Below are 27780 nucleotides of genomic sequence, written 5' to 3'. Positions count from 1 at the left end.
TTACTGCACTGAGTATAGAATGATACATTCATATATATCCGTATAAAAAAATTATCATAACAATCATATTTGCCTTATGTCATGCACCAAAGTAAACACAATATATAACACAATCAAGTCATTCAAGGAAGGAAATAAAGAACAGCACTTTCCCTTCCCTGCCAATCTCTCTAAGTTGCAGAAATTCATACAATTTAGCGGTGAACTACCCGATGAGAGAATCTGCCGCTATTAAAAGAGAGAACAACTGAAAAGATCACGACCGACAAACTTTGTACATATTAGACTGAGAGAGAGCAAATATTACACTACCAAGTTAAAACTCATAGATATTATAAGCTTGACTGAATCAATTAACAAGAAATTTAAGCAAACATCTTATATTGGACAATTGTAACAATTTGTTATAACTTCAGTTGCACAGCTGTACAGCAAATAGGTTTTTGATTTGCTTGCCATTTTGCATGCCCACAATAAATAACATAAAGCAAAGTGCAGGACTGAGTACAAAGCAATAGTGGATACTCTATATTTGAATGCTATTTTTGAAGTTGCGGCGGAGATATCATGTAGCCCAGAATGACATCATCACCATCACATGAGACTGCTCTATATTGTATTGCAACAAACAGGTCTACTTAAATAAGAGCAGCTCCTGCCTTATTGTGCAATTCATTGGTGATGCATTTGACACAACCTAGAGAGATTTGCTACCACGTTGATCTTTTTTGGAACATCCACACAAGTGTTTTTTCATCATTATGTCAACATTTCCCCGTTGTGGCACAATAATACGAAAGATGAGAACAGTGGCGTAGCTAGGGGAGGGGCCCACCCTGGGAAAATTTGTTGGGAAAACTTTGCCGGGACAATAGAAAAAAGAGAGAAAAGGGGGAAAAGAAAAAAAGAAGCGGAAAGTAAAGGTAAGAATGGGAAAAGAGAGAACAGGAAGAGAGAAAATGGAAAGAAAGGGCCAAAAGTGAAAGAAAGCCAAGAGAAAGGAAACAAGAATGAATACAAAAGAAAAAAAGACAGGGAACTGAATAAAAACAAAAGGGATCCATAGAGGGATGGAGAACGACAAAAGAAAAAACAGAAGGGAAGAAGACAACTTGAGTTAAAACAAAACCATTAAGCATATTCTGTCGGTCCAACATCCGGGCTATCTCTAGTCTCGGGCCCAAACTTTTAAGTTTGTCAGTATATACACGGTAAATCCTGTAAGTTTCTTCCACTCTGTAGACTTAGAAACGGTTGTTTGATTCCATTGACTATTTGCGATCGAAATTTACACAACACCAATGACAGAAATCATCAACAAAAATCGAATTAAGGACTTGTTTTCACTCGTCCGTGAGTCGCATCATCAACCGGAAGTGACGTGACACGGACCGACAGAATAGGGGTAGCAAATATTCAAGTAATGGAAGGGGCAAGGAGTGAAAGAAAGGGGAAGCATTTGAAGAATAAGGAACAAGATGGGAAGAAGACCAGGCATGGGAGGGGAAGATGGAGTTAGAAAGGGAAAAGAAAGAGCAAAAAAGGAAATCGAAAGGGCTAAAAGACAGGGAAGAGAAAGGAAGCAAAGAAGAATAAGGGTCACTCCATATGAAATCAAGGAGGTCCCCCACCTGACCCCCTCAGATTTGCTTTATATTTCAGTCATCTATTGTACCTGTAAAAATATTAAAAACCTGCAAATTTGAGGTCCGTAGCTCTTACGGATTTTCTGTGGCAGCCATTTAAAGTTGGAGTAGGGGGGCCTAAATTTAGACCCAAAAGTTGCCCTTTAAATAAATTCCATCTTTGGGAGTCTGTGCCTTCTTTATAAAAGAAGCCAATGAAAGAAAAGAACATGAATAAAATCATAAGAAAGGGAAAGCTGGAAAGGGACGAGGAGAAGAATATTGAAGACTAAAAGTAGTAAAAGTACAAGTTTAGAGAGAAATAATTAAAGTGAATGAACTTCTCACCTTTATGTGCATGGTACATGTAGGTTGTTTTTGATTGACAATTTTAATTACAGGCTTTGTGTTTTGAATCCATCATAACATTATAGTCAACTTTTGTCATATTACGGCTCTGATTTCTGGATATTGAAAATCCAATCTCTTTATGCCTATATTATGAGCCGTTTGTTACATCACATCAAGCTTAAATAACCAGCTCATCATGCTTATAGTATTCATTAGATATTAAGATATTAGAGCTCCAAAATGACAACCGATGTGTTTTTATGATAAATGGGAAGTCATAATGCCTCTTAAACCACCCTGTTCACAGCAAATATCATGACGATAAAACGATTAGAGTGACATTTTAATTGTGTGGGTGCAAGGGCCCTGGCACTCAACTTCATTCTGAAGGTAGGTATACTGTGACAGTTTGCAAAAGTAGGGTCTTACGGAGCTTGTCCAGAGCAAAGTGATAGTTTCAGCAATGGCGTAGCTTCATAGGGGCACGGGAGGGCATGTGTCCTCCAAATCGATCTGAATTTTTTTTTAATCCCATAGAAAAATTGCCGAAAAACGTCTTGTGCCCCCCAATCAGATCCGGTGCCCCCCCATCATGGTCGGTGCCCCCCCATGTGATGACCCACACTACGCCACTGAGTCTCAGGTAATAATAATTGATTCCGAGCAAGAATCTTAATGAACTAATTTAACTGCTCCATGTGTCAATGGGCTAAGCGCCTTTTTTTTTTTTATAGTTACCGGTGCATTACAATGAGAGCGTTCACACGGTCAGCATTCGTCATCAAGTAGGAATCACTTCCGGTTAATATGATACACATGCCACAGAAATTACAAATTCCATGAGACAACGCCAAAATGCGTAAAGTACGCAGGTAATTTTCATCAGCAATTATGACACAATCATGCTATAAACAGGTCCAATGATGGAAATTGTCATGACGATTGTAGTATGCCAACGACATTGACTGTTATGGACACATGATACTAATTTTGTAATATGACTGTAAAAAAAACCACTTATTATGGACCGTGTCTTGGTATATTATACTACAAATTGCAAACCACACATTTACAAACCTATAATTACACACACACTAGTTATCAGAGAAGTTTGGCATATTTTGGCCACTTACGCACACTGCATAAACACAGAAGTGGTTCCAATTGGCTGATTGAAACATGTCATCCAACATCAGCACTCCCTATCCAAGCCGCAGTACATTGTGTGATCCTGCGATGGCCCCATTCTATTTACGTGATACACAGGGTGCGTATGTCAGCCAGTCTTAATCTTCTCTGATACACAGTGTTGTTCAAAACTTTTGATACCAATCCAATGACTTACCTAGTGTTCGTGTGGTTTCACCGGTTTTGGTTGTGATGGTAGCGGTACCTATACTATGCCTTTTAACCGACACAGATTTGGTTTGCACTCTACCTAGATCATCATGCTGCGAAGATCCATCGCCACTTAAAGTATGTCTGCAGATAACAAAATAAAAATTGCAGAGAAAATTACACATTTTGGAGAAATTTGACCTTTAAATCTTATTAATAAATAATATATTCCACCTGCGTATTAAATTTGCATATTGGTAGCTGTATAGATATAAGATTATTGATGATAAATTGGTATCTAGTACATTATACAGTTGATGACCACAACAACCAACATATGGTTCCTTTATCGCTAAAGTTCATCAAAAACAATGATAAAAAAATTAAAAAGTTCTGGGACACAAATTCATGAATTATTGAGTAATTTGATGTTACATACATGTAGTTCATAGTGACAGTTGTGTGCTAACACTTGGCACTTTCTTAAATTGAATGACCAAGTCATATTCATCATCAGCTGTTTCCTGTTGGAGCTTAAAGTTGATGCATTGTTTTGCTCATAACGTCGCTCGCAAGACATAGTGGCGTATCACGAAAATGGCCATTTTGAGATAATTGCATCTGAAGTTTTTTACCGTTTGTCATACATTGCCTCGATTAAAATGTCCCCTTTTCTTGAATGGATATAAAAATATAAATATTTAAGTTACATTTAATGTATAAAATACATTGCTGTCATTCACCAATTAATTGTAATTAGTCATTAAAATTTTTTGAAAAATTATTCTCCATTCAAAATTGACATACGACACATGATACGCCAGTATATGTCTAATAATAGTTGCATTCATATCCATATTGGCCACACAGCCGCGATATACCAAAATAGTGGTGTATGTCACATATTTGCGACATAGTGGCGTATGTCACTGATACGCCACTATGTCGTCCAAAAGAAGGGGAACGTTGTACACAATAATTCCATTGAGTGAGATACGCCAAACCTAATTAGTGATAATACTTAATTAATTAATGACATGTATGTCTTGAAAGTTTGTCAGAATGTAGAGCTTTATACATAGATTATGAAACTGATCTTATCTCAATTTGTCAAAAATGGCTGATACGCCACTAAGTCTTGCGATCGACGATAAGGATGCGGTAATTTGTGAAAGTGTTGTTAACTTTTAGAACAAGAAGTTATTGAGATATATAGCATCAAATTAGTAAATTATTCCTGGTTTATAATGATGCATATTCATTCTCTTGGTCAGGCTGATGTCACACAGGGAAAAAGCCTTGAAAAACCAATGTGCGCATGTGCAGTTCCCCTTTCTCTAGCTGGTTGCTATGCTCGCGTTTGTGCAAAGGGGACAATGTTCCTGGATGTCCGACCAAGGTGAATACGAAGCGGTAAACGTAACTAGAAAGCAAATTAAGACTTCTACACTACTCAAGTTTCACTCACTGGAGCACTTTCACCGGGTCAACCAGTGTCTTCAGCAGATGTTGTTGCTCTGAAGATTTGTTGTTGCTAGTGACGTTATTGAGACACCTCCGATGACATCATAGATGTTGATGACGTCAATCTGTGACGTCATCGGAGGTGTCTCAATAACATCACTAGCAACAACAAATCTTCAGCGCAATAACATCCGCTGAAGACGCCGGTTGACCCAGTGAAAGCGCCCTGGTGAGTGAAATTTGAATAGCGTAGAAGTCATTATTTACTTTCTAATTCCTGGTTTGTGTAAAAGAATTTTGGGATGATTTATAGTTTTATGGACAATCTTAATGAACTTATTTATGCAGCAAAACAATGACTTCCATGTTTCATGTCATATCAATAAGCCTTATACTTGAATTACATATATTATACCAGTGCAATAAATGAACTTGTCATTTTTTTTTCAAATTTAAAGGGAAATAGCGAACAAATAGCTTGAAGTAACCATGGAAACCGAGGGTGACAGACTTTGAAAGTAGACTTTGAAAACACGGAATTGTAGTAGACGTCTTAAGTAACAATAGTTGTATTTATTACCATGTCTCGCCGTTATATTATCCAGACAGTGAAAGTATTTGAAATTTCAGTATCTCCAACAGTTCTAATAATAAAAAAAATCACTTTTTTAGAATAAAGATCTAGCTAAAGCCCAGACATGTATAAGAATGTCCATAGTCAATCATGCTAGACAGCTGGCCAATATAGGTAGGTAGTGAAAAAAGCGTGGGCTTGCTCAACAAAATTCACCTGTCCGATCAACTTCACTGGATTTTTTTCTTCATAGGAAACGGTATTGTGGCAAATATGATTTCAGCTGGTTTGACACATTGCAGAAAGAGTACAAAAGTGTTGAGCAAAGGGAAAACAATTTTACTGAGACACAGCACCCTTTAGGACTCTGGTATGCCACTCATGTCAAGTTGGATTCGGACTCCACATCGCAACTTGATGCGATACTGCGAAAACTGAAATCTGAGCCAGGTTTTTACGAGCTCGGCGGTGAAATTTCTCATCGTGCAGTGGAAATTTTGGTCTGCGATGGAGTTGGATTTTGTTCAATTTTATCGCATCGCGCTGTGATATCGCAGCCATGCTTGTTTAAGATCTGGACATGCTCTGTTCATTCATGTACTTTTTGTCACTATCGACCCATATTGCACTAGATAGCAAATCAGAAAATTGAAATGGAAGAAATGCATTGTGGGAAGTGTAAGATAGCTATTCTGCGCCTCCTGCCATCCTGCCTCTGATTATTTTGAGAATGGTGTATACCCACAAAACAAAGCGCAGTTTGTGGGTTATTGTACAGTGCAGCTAGATGTCAAATATGAGCCCAATTGTGCCTGAAAAGGCATCAAGTGGCAACACTGGATTCAGTTTACAGTTAAGAAGTGCAGGTGGATAAACGGAGCCATCCAGAGATAGCTCATGATATATTTTATTCATTAAAAGCAAAACAAATACAAATGTATGCCACTTTATGGTGCATCATATATGTAATCAAATGCTACATGCAACATTAAGCTGGAAAAGAACATTTTTTTTTCTGCCTCATTGACGTCACACTAAACATTCCGTTCCAACTTTATGATGAATATTTTAGTGGGCTTATACATGACTTAAAAACCTGCAAGTGTAGTAATAGATAGAATTTATTTCATACATAATATGAGTAAATGCGTAAGATACTGTGAATAGTAAAAAAATGCCTACAAACACATGTACATATTTTATGAGGCGAGTGTATGAGATGATGGAAGGACAGCGACAACTTCTGTCAAGCACAATATTCACACCACCTTTCCTTCACAAAATAATAAAAAGCTCAATACTTTAAGTCTGAATGATTCCTGAGGCGAGTGAATGAGATGATGGAGGGACAGCGACAACTTCTGTTAAGCATACTATTCACACCAACTTTCTTTCACAAAATAATAAAAAGCTCAATACTTTTTAAGTCTGAATGATTACTGAATACACCAACAAACAGCTTTAACACCTGTCATTAACCCTAATGAGCCTGAGTACTTCAAAATATTACAAACAACGTGCATGCATCCCACGGGATGTGATGATGCAATCGCCCTAAGTGATATGGGCACGACTTTGCTGACCTGGCCAGCATAAGACATGTGGCTTAGTGTCGTGTCGGCAAACCAGTGCTTGGCATGCGAGGGGTCTCGGGTTCGAATCCCACCCAGAGCAAACAGCTTCTTTGTTTGTTTTCTCTCTTTATTCCTCCATTCTTTCCCTTCCAGTCACCAAAAAGCCCTTCGGCCATATATCACAACAGAAAGAAATATAATATTACATTTATCTAGGACTTCAATTTACTATTAATATTTCCTATTACCAAATCAATATTTTTACTATCTGTTTACGTAATTCATCAGGTTTGAATAAAATAACCTTAAAAACAACACTGACTTTGCATTTTGTGCAACCAATCCTTGATTAACTTGGTCAACCATCTCAACTTTCAGCTGATTACCATTTAAAGAACAGTCCAAACATCCACACACAATCAAAGAAAGTAAGAAATCCACTCGACTTGATCAACACGTTTTCGTATCAACTAACTGACCACGCATGCACTCGCGTATCCTATACCCATTTATAAACTTGAGGTATTCGTTTTCAGCAACACAATATGGACTGTTTGCTACCCACCGCCGCGCTCGTAACTTGTCTCACTCTCCTGTGTTCACAGCAAGGCTATCATGATTCCACCTACTGGCCCTATGATTCCGTTACATCGCGACGCAGCATTTTTCATTCCTCTATAATGAATGAACAGTGGGACATGATACAGATCTGCACACAAATAGTTCTAGATAAACAGGTTTAGGTGCAAGGTTGACAGATTTCTTATACGGTACTTCTAGTCTTCTATTTATAGTATTAATATTCTTCCCTGTACCAATCGGCTTCAGAATAAGGTTTCCTTCTCTTTTCTTCTTTCAGATATACAATGTACCGTAAAAATTTGTTAATAAGCATATGTGGCATGTGCCTATTAATGAGTTGCTTGGACAAGAACAAATTTTGAGGGTAGCATTTTACTAACAACTTCAAAATTCAATAATTTGTTTATGAGGCTTACAATTTACTAATACATAAGGATATCACAGTCAGTAAACCTGTTATCCTTTCTTTTTTTGTTCAAAATCCAATTTCCTTAGTTTCAAACTGCTCATATTACTTTCATCATTTCAAATTAGATTAAATTTCCTTCTATCCCTAATTCTGTAGAATTCACAGGTATCACTATTATCTACACTGCCACTTTCTTGTAAGATGACCAACCTAGCCTCATCAAACATTTATGATATTCATACTACTGTTAAGGAACACAGGCATTACTTTCAACTGTGTGCCCCGGAATGCAATTAACAACGACCCCTATCAAATAAACGACCAATCAATTTTTTAACATGAGTAATTCCCTTAAAGGCTAGATGTTTAACACACGTCCTGAAATAACGGGTGCCTGTCTTCGGGGAGACCCGTCGGCAAGCCACTTAAACTTGACTATCTATGCACAAATATTTGATAACGCTTCTTGGCAATCCCCGCTTTAACTCAATTCCCGTCTGGGGCTTGAATTAATTTAAAACGAGGCAAAAAACGCCGGTCCTATCATCCGGGTGTAGCGATACCGCCAAATTTATTGCTTCCCTTAGTATCATTCACATCCATCTGCTAGTGCCCTGCTACCGGCATTTTTTTTATCTTACTTGATGATCAAATCGCTGCAATTTGTTTGCTATTTGGTGACCTTTACCAAGTTTCCTAGCCTTATCTAATAACGCAGGTGTGTTCCCAGGTGTAGTGGATGCGTATTCCTCGTGTGACGAGTCGTGTTTCAACATTGTGTGCACGAATACGGACAGGTTGTCGAGAGCGTATAGTGTAAGCACTTGGTCTCGACTTGTTACACATGTTATTCAAACAGGTTTCACTCGTCTCCTAGTTTGTTTTAAAGGAGCAATATTAGTTTTGTAGTGTTGCTTCTAAGCACACACGACTCAGGGTGATGGGAGATGAAGTAGGGTAATGCACAGTAATGCATGTTAATTGTGGGCGACAGGTCCAGGAGAACCAAATGAGGTTGGTGACTACCAGTGGCCGTGCAGAGTAATGTTATTAACCGCCATCAAGCTTTCTGATGGATTTATTGAATGATACAGTTTAATATTTGCAGTTGAAACATGATGGGAGATGGGTGACAGGTACTGAAAACCACAGTACACAAAACACAATGACCATATGCCACTAATGATCATACAGAGATGTGTCGCAAACACGGGTTGCATTTTCAGTATATCAATGATTTTCGGTGTCTATTTTGGCTGTTTTTTAGTTAAATGTCTAAAAATGGACAAACAACATGACTGCTGCTATCCCACTCGCATTAATGATACCCTACCTTTTCAGGGAATGCCTTTTGAGGAGAGCGAGAGCAATCGCTCTCTACTGCTCTCCTTAAATCTGGTATAGGAGTGTGATTTTTAGCTCTCCTTAGTTGACCAGTCTCTCCTTATATTCTATTGTAAATGCTCTAACTAGGCTCAATAGCTACTATATAGCTATATACAATAGCTAATAGGCTTAAATATCTCCAGAAGAGCTATTTAATGCTCTCCTGCATCCAAAAAGACAGTCACTGCCTTTTCCTCCTCCAAGATGCTTGCTAGTAGTATACTACCAACTTTGGCCTTTGCGGTGTTTTTCAAAAACAATAACTAAATAATGATCTGATATTGAATTACCCGCTGACTCTGAGCCTCCAAACTACTGCACTTTATACTGATTTGGAATTTTCTTTTAAATTTCAGATAAATTTGTATAAATATATACACCTGTAGATATCACTGCCATAGAAATTAACCCTTTGCTTGCAATGGTGGAAACAATTTTACAGGTCGTTCCATTAATCAATTTAAATAATTACCCAAATTAAGTCAATTGCTATGGCAATTTGTGTCAAAATGTACATAATGCTGACACTGTCTAGCCTATAATGCCAATTCCAAGCTGGGTAAGATAACATTCACAAATCAATTCAGCTTGTCGGTCGCCACTGCAAATTCAGTTAAATTTCATCAACCTTTTTTCCCCCTCAAGACCATTTATATCTCTTTCGTTGAACTGTTTTCTTAACATTTAACTACTCCTTTTAGCAACACAAGCCTGCACAGATTTAAATTCTTCTGGTGTTCATCATTTTCCCTCCATGACAGTTTAGCAGTTTAAAATTATACGCACAACTTCTAACGCTTGATTTAACACCACCTGAGCAATATAATTTTAAACTACACGTTGCTTCGGAATTCTAGACAAAAATAATGAGAATTCGACAAGAATAAACCCAACCAGGTGAAAAATACTATAAAATGTTCTCTGTTAATGGACATGATAAAATTGACTCGCTATGACAGGAGACGAGCTTGACTTTTCATTTGCCCTTTAAAGATGGTGAATACGATGGTAAGCATGGCTATGATAAGATTAAGTTTCTGTATGTCCCATTTCTCATGTTTTCATTACATTTTTTTTCTTGATTGATTAAATATTATTCTTACAGATCATATTACGCTTGTAATTTTATGAATTTTAAAACATTAGGGAATTAAAGAGCACACAAGATCTTGCTTCTGTTAAAAGGTCATACCATGAAGTAAAAGTGATGGAATGACTATATTTAAGAAATGGAAAAGTTGCATGTTACTCAATGAAATACATCGGAAATGATTTAAAAACAAACAATTAAACTCTTCATGTTTAGCAGTGGCGTAGCGTTGGTCATCATATGGGGGGGGGGGCATAATTGGGGGCACCGGGTCGTATTGTGGGGGCACAAGCCATTTTTTCCTATGGAATTTTCTAAATTTTCAGATCGATGGGGATGCTCATGCCCCCCCCCATGATGCTACATCACTGATGTTTAGTCCTAACTTAATCCTGGCTATTTGATTGTCTGTCAAAAATGAGCAGTATCTGGCTTTTCAAGAAGATTTTACTATGCTTTCAAACATGTGTTCTATTTGAAACACCAAGCTATTTTTTGAGCTGACATGAGCTATATTGCTTGTGCAGTGATTTTGGCAATTTCCCGTAAAAATTTTATCAGATTCTGTGGTCTTCCTTACACTTGCTATCTTCGTCTGACCTTAAACTTGTAGACAATTTAATATGTTTGGAAGTGCTGAGAATATGTCAAGAATATGACATTTTGAGGACATTTATGTATGGTGAGTCAATGGGGAAGCAGTTACAGGACCACGCATCATATATCCCAGCATGCACTATTCAAGTGTATCCCATCATGCATTATTCCAGAGGGTCTCTTCTACCATCCCCATAAGTCTTGTTAAACAGCTAGCACATTTTCAAACCCATGCATGAGGATGAGAATGCGTACCTTGATACGCGTCCCTAGAAAATGTATGAGATAATGTAAAAAGGTATCTAGCTCTGATGAATTGCCTCTGATGGAAGTATTCACATCCATCCAGGCTACAGGAACTAGATTTTGGAGTAGGAGTAACTTCACGATATCTTAACTTATCTCAACATTTGAATATAAGATGGATGTTCTTGGTTTGATATTACTATGCACTTCCAACCATCTTGCATTCCATGTTTTTCAAGGTTACTGTGTAACATCCAGGTAAGTTGCTTTGCCTTCCCTGGGAATGGTGGCAACTTAGGAAAGCTAGCAAAATATTGATTAGACACCTCCCCCACCTGTTTCATCTAGATGTGCTACACAGTGTCATCACTCCGATATCTTCATGGCAGAAATCACCATGATGGTAGGTTGAATCCAACCTGTTTAATAGTTTTGAGACGCATAATTGGCCGAGGGACATTGGACTAAGGCTATTGACAATAGCCTTGTGACTGACCTCTGTAGATGTCAGTGGGCATGGTAAACGTCATGACGTCATCTGCTTTTAGACTGCCTCCACTAGTGGCCTACGCTGCGCTATAGAACCGTGTATCTTCTGTGACCCGAGTGTATACGAATGAGGGCAGCTGTCTTTTTTTTTGTTCGGCACATATAAAATCAGAATTTTTGTCAATTTTTTAGTTCAAAACGCACGGTTCTTTCTCAATACGCAAACTAACGACTATCATATTCTTTCAACACATACATGCAAGTGCAAGCCTTGTAATTGGCTTCTTTAGAATCAAAAAATTACGGGAGATATTCATCATTTTCTACCCCGGTATCCAAAGATTTATCGTCTGAATATCAAATCGTGCATTGCACAATGCACATACACATGTATCGATCCCTGGAGCCTGGAGTTGATTTTATTTTCTCTACTGTAAAAGGTAATTATTTACCAGACGATGTCGATGTGTGCTATACTTACTCAAGCATCCTGTCAGCTAAATCCTCCAGTCCTCTTGCCCTTGCTAGGTCCGAGGCCAGCTCACCGTTCTTGTTGGGTAGGCGAAGCGCCACATCACTTCCAGCTTTGTCCAGTAATTGTTGCGCAAATTGACTTAATCCAAGTCTGGCTGCAAAATGTAGAAGAGTTTCTCTAGGGGGTGGATCTGTGAGAAAAAAAACATATAGAAACAATTCAATTAATTTTCATGATCTTAGATAAGTATACTGCTCACAAACGTATCATTACACTTTAGAAGTAATTTCTTTAAAATAAAATATGATTTGTTAATCAATAAGGTCAATGGAACGGAAAATTTCTTCTGCACATTTTGATACCTCACTCATTCCATACGACTTGATTTGGGCAAGATTTGAAAAACTAATTGTGCTATTCGCTACTCCAAAGGGCTTTCCCGCTTCATTTGAAATGTGCTCACTGCAGTGTGATGGGTTAAGAAGCTATGCACAGTGTTCATTACTGGCGTGTTGGAAAGAAAAGTCAATAGAAATAGTGCCATTATTGAAACTCTACCTTTTGTCAATTAAATGGATACAAATAACGGAAATTAAATTGTTTTGTGACAATACGCAGTGCAAATTTATCGAGCTTCAATTGTCTTATTGAGAGTTTTAGTTTATCAAATTGCCTTTTAGTTAAAAAAAAAGTGTAACACTACTTTTCATGTGAAGTTTATGAAAACATACTTCTCTGCCTATTCCCTGAGCAGGCATCAAACTTTAATACCTAATGTTTACTTGGCATTGAACTTAGTACCTGATGTTTATTAGTCAGGATTCTATAATTAAAGGTGAGAAGCAGTCAAGGCCTTTTCCGCATTATTTGAGCTACAAAGTATTTTATGAAAGTTTTAATATTATGCTCCAATCTATAAGGGCAGCCATCCACTTCATGGTATGAGCCCACAAACAGCGCCATCACTGTTTTTGACCTGCACTCAAGACTGGAAACCTGTTTCTATCCATTTTATAATCTCAATAATTGTTACTTCCTGACTTTGACTGGTTACCCGGGTATGTTAGACAAATTATACACAATTCTTTTGACATTTAACCAATCAACAAAGCACTTTTTTTTTTATCACCGATAGTGAACACATTCTGAATATTTTATTTGCGTATTAATTGCAGCTCATTGCACATATTTATGAAAAGGGGACAGTCTGTTTCCCGAGACGTCCTCAGTTGGAATGTAGGGTATCGCACTAATACGTCCCCATTTGGAGGTGATTAAAATGTACACACCCAACCCACATGCAGAGAATATTTACTTGTTGCACGAGTCTAGAGAATTTGATTATCACATAGACTATGCATATCATCCCATGTGACTTATTTGTGATTCAACAATGTTGGGGAAAAAAAGACATAAGTAAACAGCAGTAACACGCTGAGCAAACACACAATGTGTGCATGGAACATTACCTCATAAACCTGACATTCCGGTTTCTACTTATGTAAATAAGCTAGATATTGATTTTGAATATAAACTTGGGTGTCAACTGTGCTCTTGTCGGCAACCTTAAGCAGACATTTTTGCAGGCAACTCAACTTCATCATCACATTTGCGTGGATTAGATCTTATGGCTCTCAGACACCTCTTAGCAATAATGGGTGAAAACCCAATTACGGTACTTTAACTTGCTGCCTGCCATGGGCAGGGGCAAGTGAAACGTGAAGTAATGTCATAAAGTGCATTGTAGGCTATTTCTTCCCATCGGTGCACAAATGGGACTTACTTTGAATGTGAGACATTCAAGTAAAAACCATGAATTATGAATGAAAGAAAAAAAGTTCCCATGCAGTGTGTGCAAATGGGAATTGATTTGAACATGTTGAACGTGAAAGCTTTTGAGCAATCCCAAGTTAACAGGTAAATTATAGCTGAGAAGAAAGTTCGGGTGATCACTCCCAATTGCAATTACTTATACATCGTTATTTTCATTATTATTTCTTCTTTCAGAATCAGATGATTGGCTGGGGATTCAAAATATAGTCATGCCCAGATATTTTGTAGATACTCTGGAGACGGATGTACCTGCTGATGGGGGATGGGAGAGGAGTAATACAGTTGATTCACTTGGCAGAACCAAAAACAACATGTAGAATTTGGGACCAAAATACCCACATCATATGAAAATTCACATTTGTTACCTAATTTGTAAAGTTATACATATAATATTCATATTATTTCCAGCTTAAGATTCCCCTCACACTAAATGACAGGCTTACATTTAAGTCTGAAGAATACTAAAATCAAGATTTCATTCGTATTCAAAAAAACTAATTATTGCAAGTGCAAGACTGCTGAATTCATGGATTATTTCATGATAGAGATCAATTAATCTATCAAATGTTTGTCATTAGTCCCTTCAAGGGTTCTAAGAATTACTGCATCAGAGAACACTACATGTACCTCAGAGATTTGCAATTTTGATCGTATGGTTTGAAATTCAAAAAACACACAGTAGCCATTTTCGCTGCACCAAAAGGATAACATTATAATACACTGACAGCTAGTTCTATCTTCACTGTGGCTGTACAAAAAGTATAGCTAGATGTTCAGTATCCATCAAAGATTATAATACTGAAAGTTACAATGATATCCTTTGAAATTATTTAGGTTACGTGGCAGGAAATATGTTTTTGCAAGTTTTTTTATTCCTCCAAAGAGGCTCTTGAGATAGGATAGAGTTTCAGGCTCCCCTTCAAACTCACAGCAGACCAGCCTCACATGGGATGAAGGACGATCTCATCTATGACTAGAGAGTGGCAAGGATGGATCAAGTTTCAACAAATGCCAGTAATTGCATAGTTATTTTTGATGCCTGAGCTCGCTGCAGTGTACAACGTACAATCGGTGTTATTGACCAGCAAAATGTGCCTTACTTCCTTGGCACTGAATGGATTAATGTACTATCCTGGATGCTGTTGCCGCCGCAGCTTTTCAAAGCTTGCATGTTATTCCATGTTAATAAAATATTACATCAGCTCAAAGGATTTAATTTGCTTGAGAATTGCTTCTCTGTGTTGGATTCTTAACCCTACGAAAACTACCTGCCGATTGGCCAAAATGAATATTGTGTCCAATTTTGAACCAATCAAGGAGGGTAATAAAAGATCATCTGCAAATGAAAGTTTGACCACATAAATAGTTAAAGCTTAGTCATGATTGGCAAGTGAAATGAGCATTTCAAGTTATCAACCAATCAGAAATGCTGTTAGATGACCAGTACTAGTAGTGTCCAGGGGGTTAAGATATCACTCAGACTTTAAGGTGGGCTGGAGGGAGCATAACCTAGTGGTGTTTGCACTCAAATATTGAGAATAAAAATAAAGCTGACACACAAGAGAAATGGTATGGGTTCTCTAAAGGCTTGATATAAGGGGTGTCATTTCCACCACTTTTGCATGATTTCCCTGGGGAAAATGCCTGAAACTTTTGTTATATATTTAGATATATTTGTGGCCTTAACTCAAGAACTGCAAGTTTAGAGCATTTATTTCCAAGTTTCAAGTTCAGCTAACAAATAAATGTCACTCTTCATCACACCAATGACAGGATTGGTACATAGCAACAAGTTACCAGCAACCCAATAACACCACATCTGCACCTATTTTCTTTAATATCATGAAAAGTCTGTGAACATACCAATACAACATCAAAACACCATTTTGTTCACATAAAGCTCATTGACTTTCATACCCGTGCACTTTCTCTCTGTCCCATGGCTGGAGATGACAACATCAAAGTGTTTATACAGATTTCACTAATCGATAGCGTTAGCCGCAAAATGCCTGAACAAAAATGAGAACATTATGCTACGGAATAAGGTTATAGAACCATATAGCTTTATTGGGACTACTTTGTCTTAAATCTTCCCTCCGGGCCAGGAAGGATATCGACAGCCATGTGACACGTCTACAAATTTGTCTGCACTTGCTTAATATCGTAATATCAGGCTGCGCATCAAGAATCCATTCTCGCAGTTTTGTTCGCATGAACAGTTTCTAATTTCAACCAAACTTGGCTCATGGGTACAATATGGGAACTTCACACATTTGTCATATACTAAGGTCAAAGGTTATTTGAGGTCAACTCAAATTGCAGGCTGAAAGTGAAAGTTTGTCTCATATTTTTGAATGCAATATGGGTATCATCATATTATGGTGACATCACCACATGAACTCAAGGTAATTGGAGATCAACTTGTAGGAAGTTCAACCTACAGTACAGCCTACAGTACGAGTTGACCTCAAATGACAGTTGACCTCAGTATACGACCTTTAACACAACAAATGTGTTGTATCCCATATTTGGTTGAAGTTAGAAACTGTTCATGTGAAACAAGTTTTAGTCTTTTCACCCTCTTTTACATTACAAGCTGAACCTCAAATGACCTTTGGCCTGTACAGAAAGGTTCCCATTACCTAAAACTGGTTGGAATTGAACTTCAGCTGTTCACATGAGACCAATTTGACATTTTCAGCCTATTTTACAAGTTGAAACCAAATAACCTTTGACCTCAGTATATGACCTTCGACATCAGCAATAAATGATTTCATATCACATAAACATTACAAATTTGGTTAGAATTGGGATTTTAATTTTCAACTTGAGGCCATTTTTTTCACAACTTTTTAAATCAAAATGTCATAAACACAGACATAGTGATTACATTACTGAACAAGTTCAGACGAGACAAAAATGTAGTCTTTTATCAACTTTACTATTCATGTGATTTAATGTAATCAAAACATTGGATATTTTGTCAACTTGTGAACAAAAAACAACCTTTACATTATGTGGGAGGTTAATCTAGTGGAGTGTGCCCTTAAACAGAAACACCCAAGGAATTATCAACAGGAGCAGTATTTTACAGCTAAAAACTGTAGATCAACAAACAAGACATTGAAATTTTCTAAATTACCCTACTGCATACTCCCACTCAGTTCTTTCACAGGTATTATTGGCTTTCTCTTGCCAGGCACCATCTTTCAAAATCAGGAATTCTTCCTGGATTTGGGTGAAAAGCATTCTTATTATCCAATATGGCACGGTGATCTATCCAGATTTGCCTTGATTCTGTGTGTGGGTTGTGCAAACAGAAAAAAATTGAATACTTTCACAAATTCTTAATTGTATATATTTCTAAGCCAAATGAAAAAAAAAGCTTTAATGGGAACAAATTTAAATTTCTACGATTGATATTACCTTCAGTAAGAAGATAGGTTAAATAACCCATCCGGGAATTTAGCCCAAGACCTCAAGGTTTGCAAAACCTGCCCAAAACCAAAGCTCTTTAGCAATCAGCAGAGCGCATAAGTCAACTCCATAAGGTAGGCACCGGAGGAAAACGTGATTGAGGTATTCACGACAGCAATTGCGTCTTTTGGGTGCAATTGCGTTTGTATAAAAATTGAAAAGAAAAAAAATGTTATAGATGCTAAATAAATTACTTGTTATTCAAGGTTGGAACCCTGATGTGGCAGTGACATCATCGCATATTTCATTGCAGCGCAGCTTGTAAAATATCTAGCGTTCACTCAAAGCGATGAAGTACACATGCACACCCTTAACCCTAACCCTACCCGTGGTTTTTTTGCTATCGGAAGGGAAAGAAGAAATGAAAAAGGAGAGAAGATGAGGAGAAAAGTCACTTGGCACCCCCGGGATTCGAGCCTGGGACCCCTCGCATGCCACAGAAGATCCCCAGCATGTAGCCACACAGGTGACGTTGGCCCGCCAGCGATTCCCTGGGTATATATGACTTGGGCTGATTAAGCGCCATCAAGTCACGTGGAATGCATGCACGCAGAGTGGTTTTAATAGTGAGCTTTAGTGAGACCTAGTTGCGTTAGGGTTAAAGACGCTGCATAGATGGGCACCTGAAACAGCTGCCTCAATGGGTTGGTGTCATATAGAGGTCATATTGAAGTTTCACCCAATGGGTATAAATATTTTTTTTTAAATGTTAAAAATTCAGAGGGTCATTGAGGTTAACCTGATATTTATGGCTCTTGAGCCACATCCACTCTAGTTACTATTATCAATACTCTAAAATCAATGAATACATTATGATGTATAATAAATGTAGATGTGTTTACTGTAGTGAAATCTAACAATTATTGAAACTACTTCACCATAAACTCTTTAAAGCAATGTTCTTACCGTTTTCACCAAATTACACATCAATTGATGCAAAGCCAATATTATTCAAATCCAACGGTTATTTGAAGGAAGGATTTCATCGTTACAGACTGTCTCAGTGTCTCTCTCTAATATCCAATTCCCAAATTCCAAGTACTTGAGATTATTTCAATCCAGAAATACTCAAATCAAAAACTCCTGACACAGTACCCTACATCTATAAGGAGGCTGTGGCTATAATGATAACACCTAATATCCACACCTAAATATGCAAATTCGGACGGAGGACTACAACAATCCTGTTGTCCTGGTTTCCACTTCACAGTTTAAGAAAGCGATACTTTGATTTCAGCTTGATCCACGGTTTATATTCCAAACACAACAATAGCACCAGCCAATATGTCTAGCATACAAGAATTATACACTCACGCTGATTTGTCTTGAATCATAGACTGTAAAATGAAAAATAAACTTTACATGAAGTGGGAGAAGGCTACTACCTGGAAAGTAGGTCAAAGGTCATTGTCGTAGACTGTCATGTTGTTATGTGTACATATCAGATGATGATATTCATGTTTAAAGATATGGATGTAAATTTGGCTTTGTAATATTTATACAGGCTTTCTTCCTCCCACACCTTCACACCTTTAAAGTTTGGATAAGCCAACACGATATCACCCACTACATAAACCTGTAGAGGGCTGATGTTCTATCATATTAATAATGGAGGGACAATTCCAACTGATAACTATTATCATCCCGGTTATCATCTTCTTGTTTTGTTGTCGTATTTACTTGGTTGTTGTTTACTTTATATGTACGTGAGAGGCAAAATCATCTGTTTTGATTGCACATTTCGGAATATTTTCTGAATTTGTCTTTTAAGGGGGTACTACACCCCTGTGGTAAATTTGTGACTATTTTTGCATTTTTCTCAAAAATATTTACACAATGGTAACAAAAGTTATGTATATTATTGGGGCAAGAAATCCAATTACTACACTGACATTTCAGTGACTCAAGACAAGCGGTTCAGTATATATGATAGGAAACGAAGTACATCCTAGTGGTACCTCATTTCTGGTCATAAATAACAAACCACTTGTCTTGGGTCACTGAAATTCCAGTGTAGTAATTGGATTCCTTGCCCCTATAATATACATAACTTTTACCACTGTGTTATTAGTTTTTGAGAAAAATGCAAAAATAGACACAAATTTATCGAGGGGTGTAGTACCCCTTAAATTGAGGACAAACTTAAGGATTGGAATCCTTGAGGCAGCTATGACAGATTTCCCAAAATTTTTGTTCAAGAGCTGTTTGCTATTAAAGCAAAACGCCCTCCATGAGGATGGACCTGCCTAATCATTTGTGTTACTGAGATAAAGAGATGACAGGAAAGAACAAATATTACAACAGAAATTAATTTGTTTCATGCCTTGGGGTAAATATGTATAATTTTGTTTTTTTGATTAAAAATGCTCTTTTTGCAGATATAACTACAAATCTCTCCGTCCCTATCTAAATCAGTTATCTAATACCATTATGAAAAACTGCAATCAAAACATACATATTTTGTTTGGATATATTTTTAGAACTTGCAGGAAACATTATTTCAAAATCACGTTATCATCTTTATTGGTGTTCTACCGTGTCATTTTGATTAAAAATTGATGCTTTTTGCCATTTCGTGTCTCGAAAGACAGTTGTGAACCTGAAATGATATCCTGAAAAATGTCAACGACACATGAAATACATGGTTCATCTAACTGCAATCTGATCAAAGATAAATAACAGGCAAGACTGATTTCATAACATAGTGTATTAAATGGCTCAAGTTAAAAACAACATATTTTGAGGTGCTAGCAGAAAAACAAGTTGTCTTATCTCTGACTAAACAGATGATGCACCGGTAAACACTCTTACAGCTTCCCATTTTACCTCTGGGTGGAGTGGAGCAAGCTAAAAAGTGTCTTGCCCAATAACACTGAATTAACCCTGACAGGATTCGAACCCACAACCTTGCACTCATGAGTGAATCACCCATTAGGTTACCATGATGACTTGTTACCTGCAAAAAACAAAACTTTGTTCTGTAGTTTACTTTTGTTCTGCAAGTTTTTCTCTTCCTTAAAACATGATCATATAATGCCAAAAAAAAAGGTTTGTAACAAAGCTCACGAGTGGTGTGAAAAAAAAACTAATTTTTTTTTTCAAATCGTATGATTTTACAAATGCTTGCGTGCATTGCAGTGCAAGCTTTGAGACAAACCTTTTTTATTTTGCCTAAGTTCATACTGGATTTGTGGTTGATGAAACTCTTATCATCCTGTGTGGGCGAAGTGGAAAACTGCATGCAATAGATCCCTATAGAAAGTCATGGTGTCTGACCACAGAAATCAAGTGAGTGTGGGTGAAATGTTCTAATGACAATGTTGGCTATTTATGTCCAAATTATGTTAATTCCACTCAGAGGCAATACTTTGTAATGCTTATAGGCAATGTCCTCTCTGGTCAAGCTGCTGGACATTAAACCACACTTGCGTTATTTCTGTTTTTGAGCGATTTTTGTGACATGGAATCTTGTCACTACCTTTTTTTGTAAAATGCCCTGGTATTGATTGGACATGTTTTTCAACCTTATAACATAGTCCTGATAGATAAAAGGATGGATCAAATTCTTTCTGATCAGAACAGAGTGTAATGCAATAATATTGCCCTTTTGAGAGAAAACTCCATAAAGTGCAATAGTACAGCCTGCTCATTTTTGAACAAACGTTTGGCATTTACCATGTTTACAGAGAAGTTTAGAAATCAATCTAATACAGAATTTTCTAGGATCTGATATGAATGTTGGCATTTTCATCTTCAAAACCAATTTAAAACTCATTTGTCCGTTTCATTTTTTGCTCGTCTGGAAATTATTTTGTTTATCATGTAGATTGCCAATGTATATTGTATTATTATTATTATATGTGTTTTTGGAAAGCGGCAGCGTTGTGGTGCTTGGAGTGGAGGGCGTAGCTAATAGCTATATGCTTGGTCGTATTGTATTGTATTGTATTGTATTGTATTTCCTTTATTATATTTTCAAAAACAGTACTGTTGTAGGTACATGGGATTTTTTTATTCTAGTGCAAATATAGTTCTTCATATTTTTGACTATTCGCTGTCGAAGCGACGTAATAAATCGGATTAATTACCATAGCAATAGATGAATACAATTTTAACTATATCACCCTGCACTACAAGCAGGTTGCACTCATCACCTGTGTATGTCTGCAATCACAGCTTGGATACAATACCACTCTTTTCTTTTTCTTACAGGTGCGAGTGATCAGAATGATATGGTTCAATGCATAGGTACCGTGTGAATGTTGTAGTGCAGGGCGATATAGTCAAAAATTGTATTCATCTATAATGGTATGGTAGTTAATCCGATTAATTACGTCATTTCGACAGCGAATAGAGCTATGTGTTTCTAGATGTAATGCATTTTGCAACAGTCTGTCATTTTGTTGTTGTCATCACCCACACATGATGAATCCATAACTGACAAAGAAAGCTGATAACAGGAAACCATTTACTAATGAATAAAAAAAAAAAAAACTATACAAAACATGCACCCTTGACAAATATTCAGAAAGACGATGCTGTCGTGGGAAATCCAAATACCATCAAGAACCAGAGGCAAGGTTGCTGGCTGCCATCTTTCATCTTCAACAACATCATTACAATATGTCCATCATTTCATTTCTTCTTGAGACATCATCTTTTCAAAGAATTTCACTCAGATATTCCATATCACCTGCTAATAGATCATTAAATAATTGACTTTCCACAGAATACTATTTATCACAAAGAAGGTGTCAAACTCACACTGACAAAAACCTCACCAAGAATACAGCTGATCAAGTGCCTCCCTCGCCGCATCTAAAGTCAGGCTCAGTAAGATCTTAAACATGATCATCTACGAAGACACAGTTCTGAAGCTAATAAGTTTAGTACATTCACATTTGAACTTTGAATGAATTGGTGTATAAAAACTCATGCTCCAAAACTTGAGGCAAAGTACTAACTTTATGGTGGCTGAATAGATGTTTTGAACCAAGCCACAAGACATAGTGGTTCATAGTGATTGAGCTATGCTCCGTTTTTGCTTTTAACTTTTCTCTTTTTCGCAAGATAATGTTACTACAGGTGATAACACATGGAACAAGAAGTGATGAATTCCTTTGGAGAAGCTACACAAATGGTGTCCATTTTTGTTGTTCTTCGGGCCTTGTATTCTTACATCAAACTGTAATCTATCCATTGCTTGAAAAATAAGGGTCAATGACTTTGTTGAATAAAAGGAAAATTCTCTTTGTTTTTATATGCCAGTTCTTTAACACAAAACACACACACCCTCCCACCATAGGCATCAAACCATGGGGGGGTGTCCCACATTTTGACAAAATTACCCATTTTTGTTCTTTTCAGCCACTTCTTAACAATTCAGGTCAATTGCCCCCCCCCCCCCATCATTTCAAGCCAAATTGGCGCTAATGCCACCCACATAAATTGGAAAAAGTATGCTTTGTCTGTAAAGAAAGCAACATTAGGCCACAAATGTCAAAATTTTTAGAAAAATATACTTCAAATCATGAACTTTTTGAGAAATAAAATATAAGCACCAAAATTCATTGTAGAGGGGGTAAAGGTCTGCTTCTACTTCTAGAAGCCAGAATGAAGATTTCTTTTGAAAAGGTCTGCATTTGTAAAATCTGCATCCCTAATGAAAAAGAAATCCTGCTACAGGTCTGCACACATACGACACGGTTTCAGATTTGTAGCAGGTTTGACTGCCAAAAATGGCAAAATATAAAGTTTCAAAAAATATTGTTTTAAATATGTTTTCTAGACTGAAATTTTGTGCAGAATTCATTTCTGAAGTCAGAAATGCACAATCTGTCATTATTTTCCTGATATGAGCATTACAGTAGAGGCATATGCTTTTGACAGAAATAAAATATGAGATCCATAAGTGACAACATCATCACAACATATTTGAACTCATTTGGCACACTTATAAAGGCTCTGCAAGGCTCACATCATGTTGTAGTGCAAGTCTGACATCTGACTGGTGCACACACATTGAATATAGGTCACATGATTGCGCAATATTACAGGTACTAATTGTTCCCGATTTTGCTCAAAAATGGGGTGGCAAGTCAATTTGATAAAAAAATTAGAACTTAAAAAATATGCATTTTAGCACAAGTTTGATACTATATCCAGTAGTACTGTATCATGGGAATATCTGATTAGTTTTTCTGAAGTCAGAAATGCAAAATCTGTCATTGTTTTCCTGATATGAGCATTACAATAGAGGCATATGCTTTTGACGGAAATAAAAATATGAGATCCATAAGTGACAACATCATCACAACATATTTGAACTCTATTGGCACACTTATAAAGGCTCTGCAAGGCTCACATCATGTTGTAGTGGAGAACAGGTTATTGGCGAGTTAAAAAATAGGCAAGTTAGAAAAAGGCGAGTTAAAATGGCGAGTTACCCCCTGCAGTGTTTTCCGGAAAGTCCACGCGGCGAGTTAAAATGGCGAGTTACCCCCTGCAGTGTTTTCCGGAAAGTCCACACGGCGAGTTGTGAATTTCCGGAAAGTCCACGCGGCGAGTTGTGAATTTCCGGAAAGTCCACGCGGCGAGTTGTGAATTTCCGGAAAGTCCACGCGGCGAGTTGTGAATTTCAGGAAAGTCTGTGCGGCGAGTTGGAATTTCCGGAAAGTCCAAGATTTTGAACCAAAAATGCAGTTTTGGTCAAAATTAAAAAAATGATTATTTTAAAAAATTGATACCATTAATGTATTCTTTGACTCATATCTGTTCCATATTATATATTATCATATAAATAGATATCAGCCTTGATTTTAAATACTGCAATCAATAGTTATTACAAATACCATTAATACTGTACAAATTTGCCTAGGCATTATGTGTTTTGACTTTGGCACATACAATTTGATTTTTTTTTCTGTGTGTGCAGTATGTCCTAACTAGTTTTTGATGGTAAAAACAAAATGATTTCAGTATCAGTAGAATGCACAGTGACCGCCACTGATGTTGATGAAAATGTATTTGTATGATTTTTTATTTCATGAGTAGTGAGATATGATTAGGTTTCTTTTATATTAGTGGTTGCTTGTTTATCACATTTTGTTTATATTTTTCATGGTACATAAAATAGTTGAGTAATCAATCAATTGACTGATTATGTGTTGTGCCCCTTTGTGTTGTGTTTTTAAAAAAATGTGTTTAAAAAAGTTTTATGACTTTTATTTGTATAACTTTTTCGGATTTTATTTATACTAGAAGAAGAGGCAGCCTATGCACAGGCGAGAGTAGCACTGCCTTTAATTCCCAAGATCATTGCAAGCCCGAGAGAAATATATGATAAATGAAAACTGATTTTGGACTAGCAGCTTTAAAAAAACAGTACTTAATACACTGTGACATTTTTAATTCACTGTTGGGACTTCATCATAGTGTTACTGTAACTCGCCACTGGGACTTCATAGTGTTGCTGTAACTCGCCACCGGGACTTCATTATGTTACTGTAACTCGCCACTGGGACTTCATAGTGTTACTGTAACTCGCCACTGGGTCTTCATAGTGTTACTGTAACTCGCCACTGGGACTTCATAGTGTTGCTGTAACTCGCCACCGGGACTTCATAGTGTTACTGTAACTCGCCACTGGGACTTCATAGTGTTACCCATGGGAATATCTAAAATAGCCTGACTCTGTGGGGGTAACTTCGCCTTTTAACTCGCCTTTACCTAACTTCGCCCATATTGTAACTCGCCTAAAACATGCTCTCGTTGTAGTGCAAGTCTGACATCTAATTGGTGCACACACATTGAATATAGGTCACATGATTGCGCAATATTACAGGTACTAATTGTTCCCGATTTTGCTCAAAAATGGGGTGGCGAGTCAATTTGTTAAAAAAATTAGAACTCAAAAAATATGCATTTTAGCACAAGTTCGGTACTTTATCCCTGTAGTACTGTATCATGGGAATAACTGATTAGTTTTTTAAACATGTCGCCCTCATATTTTTTTTGTGCGATTTTTCGAAATGCCAAATTTTACGCAATTTACAGATGTCACAAATTGTTAAAAAAATTAGAAAAGAAAATTGAGAAGGAATGGAAAGATATTAATGTTATACCCAAGTATAAAGTAGGAACTTATACTGTGCATAACTGATTAGTTTTTCAAGCCTATAGCTCTTGTAGTTTTCTTGTAATCCCGATTTTTATAAATGGCGGGAATTTTTACACACATCAAAATTTTAAGGGGTAGGGGAAACATTTTTACATTTTGCAAGTTTATCCCTTAGTTAAAATGAACAAAGTTAGGTATCAAATGAAAGCCCATTCAATACTGCATAGACTGGTAGGTCAACCATCACTGTAGCACCTTCCTATCAAGAGTTATGATTTTTCAAATAAATTTTTTTGCCGAAAACAGCTTATTTTGGCATGTCAATTGTCACGAGGCATGTCATATTTGAATGATTCTGGCACGCAAATGATTAAGTCAATCACAAAACAAATACCTGAATCCATCAAATAGTACCCTCAGCTGATATGTTAACATTTTAAAGGGCCATATCTATGTACATGTATATTGTAGACTCTATGAGTATACAAAGTTGGCATGTGAAAATTTTTGTCACCCAAAAAGTGCATTTTTCGGGCAAAATCGGCCACAAATCAACATTTTGTAGCAAAACGATGTACGATGCACACGTTTGACAAAAAAATCATGTTCTACAAACAATTTTACCCTAGAAAAGACACCTTAGAAATTAAACATAGCTATTTTCACTCTGGAGTGAATTTTTACACACTTTGGCAGTGAAACCTGCTTCAAATCTGAGACCATGTCATACCCACAATGATGTTCAAAAGTGATCATTGATGTTCGAAGCTTTGCTGCATCAAATTGCTGCTTTCCAATAGTACTAGCAATTAAAATATAATTTATGCAGGTAACATGTCTACTTTCAAGTAGTGAGGATGTTGTGCTAATCATCTAATTGATTCATATTTTATTCATCAGTCATCATACAATGAATATATTAATCATAATTCTATAAATATAATAAGAAATAATAGTAATTTGCAACAATATTTATAAAATTGAATGCATGAAACAATGTATTATATATAAGGCCTAAAAAAAAAGAAGATTTGTATTGTCTTTTTGGCTGACCCTAAAATCTGAAAAAATAGGGTCGCGTTTTTTTGGTTTTAGTTTTTCATATCCGGTATTAAAAACACACACAAATGTTTTGCCTGTTTGTTATTCGTACTGCAAAACTTAAAATATTTCCTGAATAAATTATTTTACAGTACTTTATTTTATCAAAGACTATTATCCACACTAACCTCATCTTGCAACACCAACAACAACAACAACAACAACAACAACAACAACAACAACAACAACAACAACAACAACAACATCAACAACAAACACAACAAAACAACACCAAAGACAGTCACTGATACACCAAATTGTTTACCACTTGTAGCGATCCATTACTGCATTGTCCTTGATATCAAAAAACACATTTTCCACACAATCGATTTGAGCCGTGACATTTACAAATTTCTGATGAAAAACTACATGATAATGACGCATGCATGAGGCTATGCAATCCTCATGCCCAAACACTCAAAATCAAATCTTTTGATCCTAAATTGTAATTAGATTTCAACTTTGTCGAAAAAATATCAATCAATGATGATAATCACAACTTATTTACCTGAACCGTGAGGATTATGTTCCATATTCCATCTAACATGGTGTGTATTGCATGAAATTTATCCAAACATATCAAATTCAGCGATGGGTAACAAAACCCAAATTGTAGCGTGCCAGTCCTTGACGGTGGCTCGGCCTGCCCACCTTGTTCTGGTTACTTGGACTTGTTCAAGTGTTATATTATTCCAATTATGCATCCACCGGTCGGTTAGCTTTGATAACAAAAAATCCTTCTCAGCTAGTCATTTCTTATCCAAACCGTGTGTCACATACATAAAAGTAAGTCACTCAGCCTGGAGAAACAAACGCTGACCGTCCAAACGCATCAACTGTAGCAGAAAGAGAACGACGCTCACATAAAATAAACCAACTCCTTTGCTTATTGTCCCAGCTCACAGAGGCAGAAAGACTTGCACTGACTGACTTTTACCTGAGAGGAAAGTCATTGACCTATTCTGTATGGAACTATATACTTTTTACAGCTTTATACCTAGGCACACAGTAGTGTTAATAGACTGTGGTGCAAAAGGTGCGCTGCTTCGG

At 36.9% G+C, this 27780-nt stretch overlaps 1 protein-coding gene across 2 annotated transcripts in view; it reads right to left on the bottom strand.

Moving 5' to 3' along the window:
* The window catches only part of LOC140159029 (A-kinase anchor protein 13-like), a 186997-nt gene that overhangs the window by 57290 nt on the left and 101927 nt on the right, over positions 1–27780 (bottom strand). For both annotated transcript variants that reach the window (XM_072182352.1, XM_072182353.1), the window contains 2 exons: positions 12207–12390; positions 3322–3458 (listed from right to left, as the gene is read on the bottom strand). In XM_072182352.1, coding sequence (XP_072038453.1) covers positions 3322–3458; positions 12207–12390 — 321 coding nt within the window. The remainder of the gene's footprint in view (positions 1–3321; positions 3459–12206; positions 12391–27780) is intronic.

The sequence above is a fragment of the Amphiura filiformis genome, chromosome 8 (assembly GCF_039555335.1).
Source record: "Amphiura filiformis chromosome 8, Afil_fr2py, whole genome shotgun sequence".
Lineage (NCBI taxonomy): Eukaryota > Metazoa > Echinodermata > Ophiuroidea > Amphilepidida > Amphiuridae > Amphiura > Amphiura filiformis.
The sequence above is the reverse complement of the archived record's forward strand: the minus strand, read 5'-3'. Positions and strand labels throughout refer to the sequence as shown.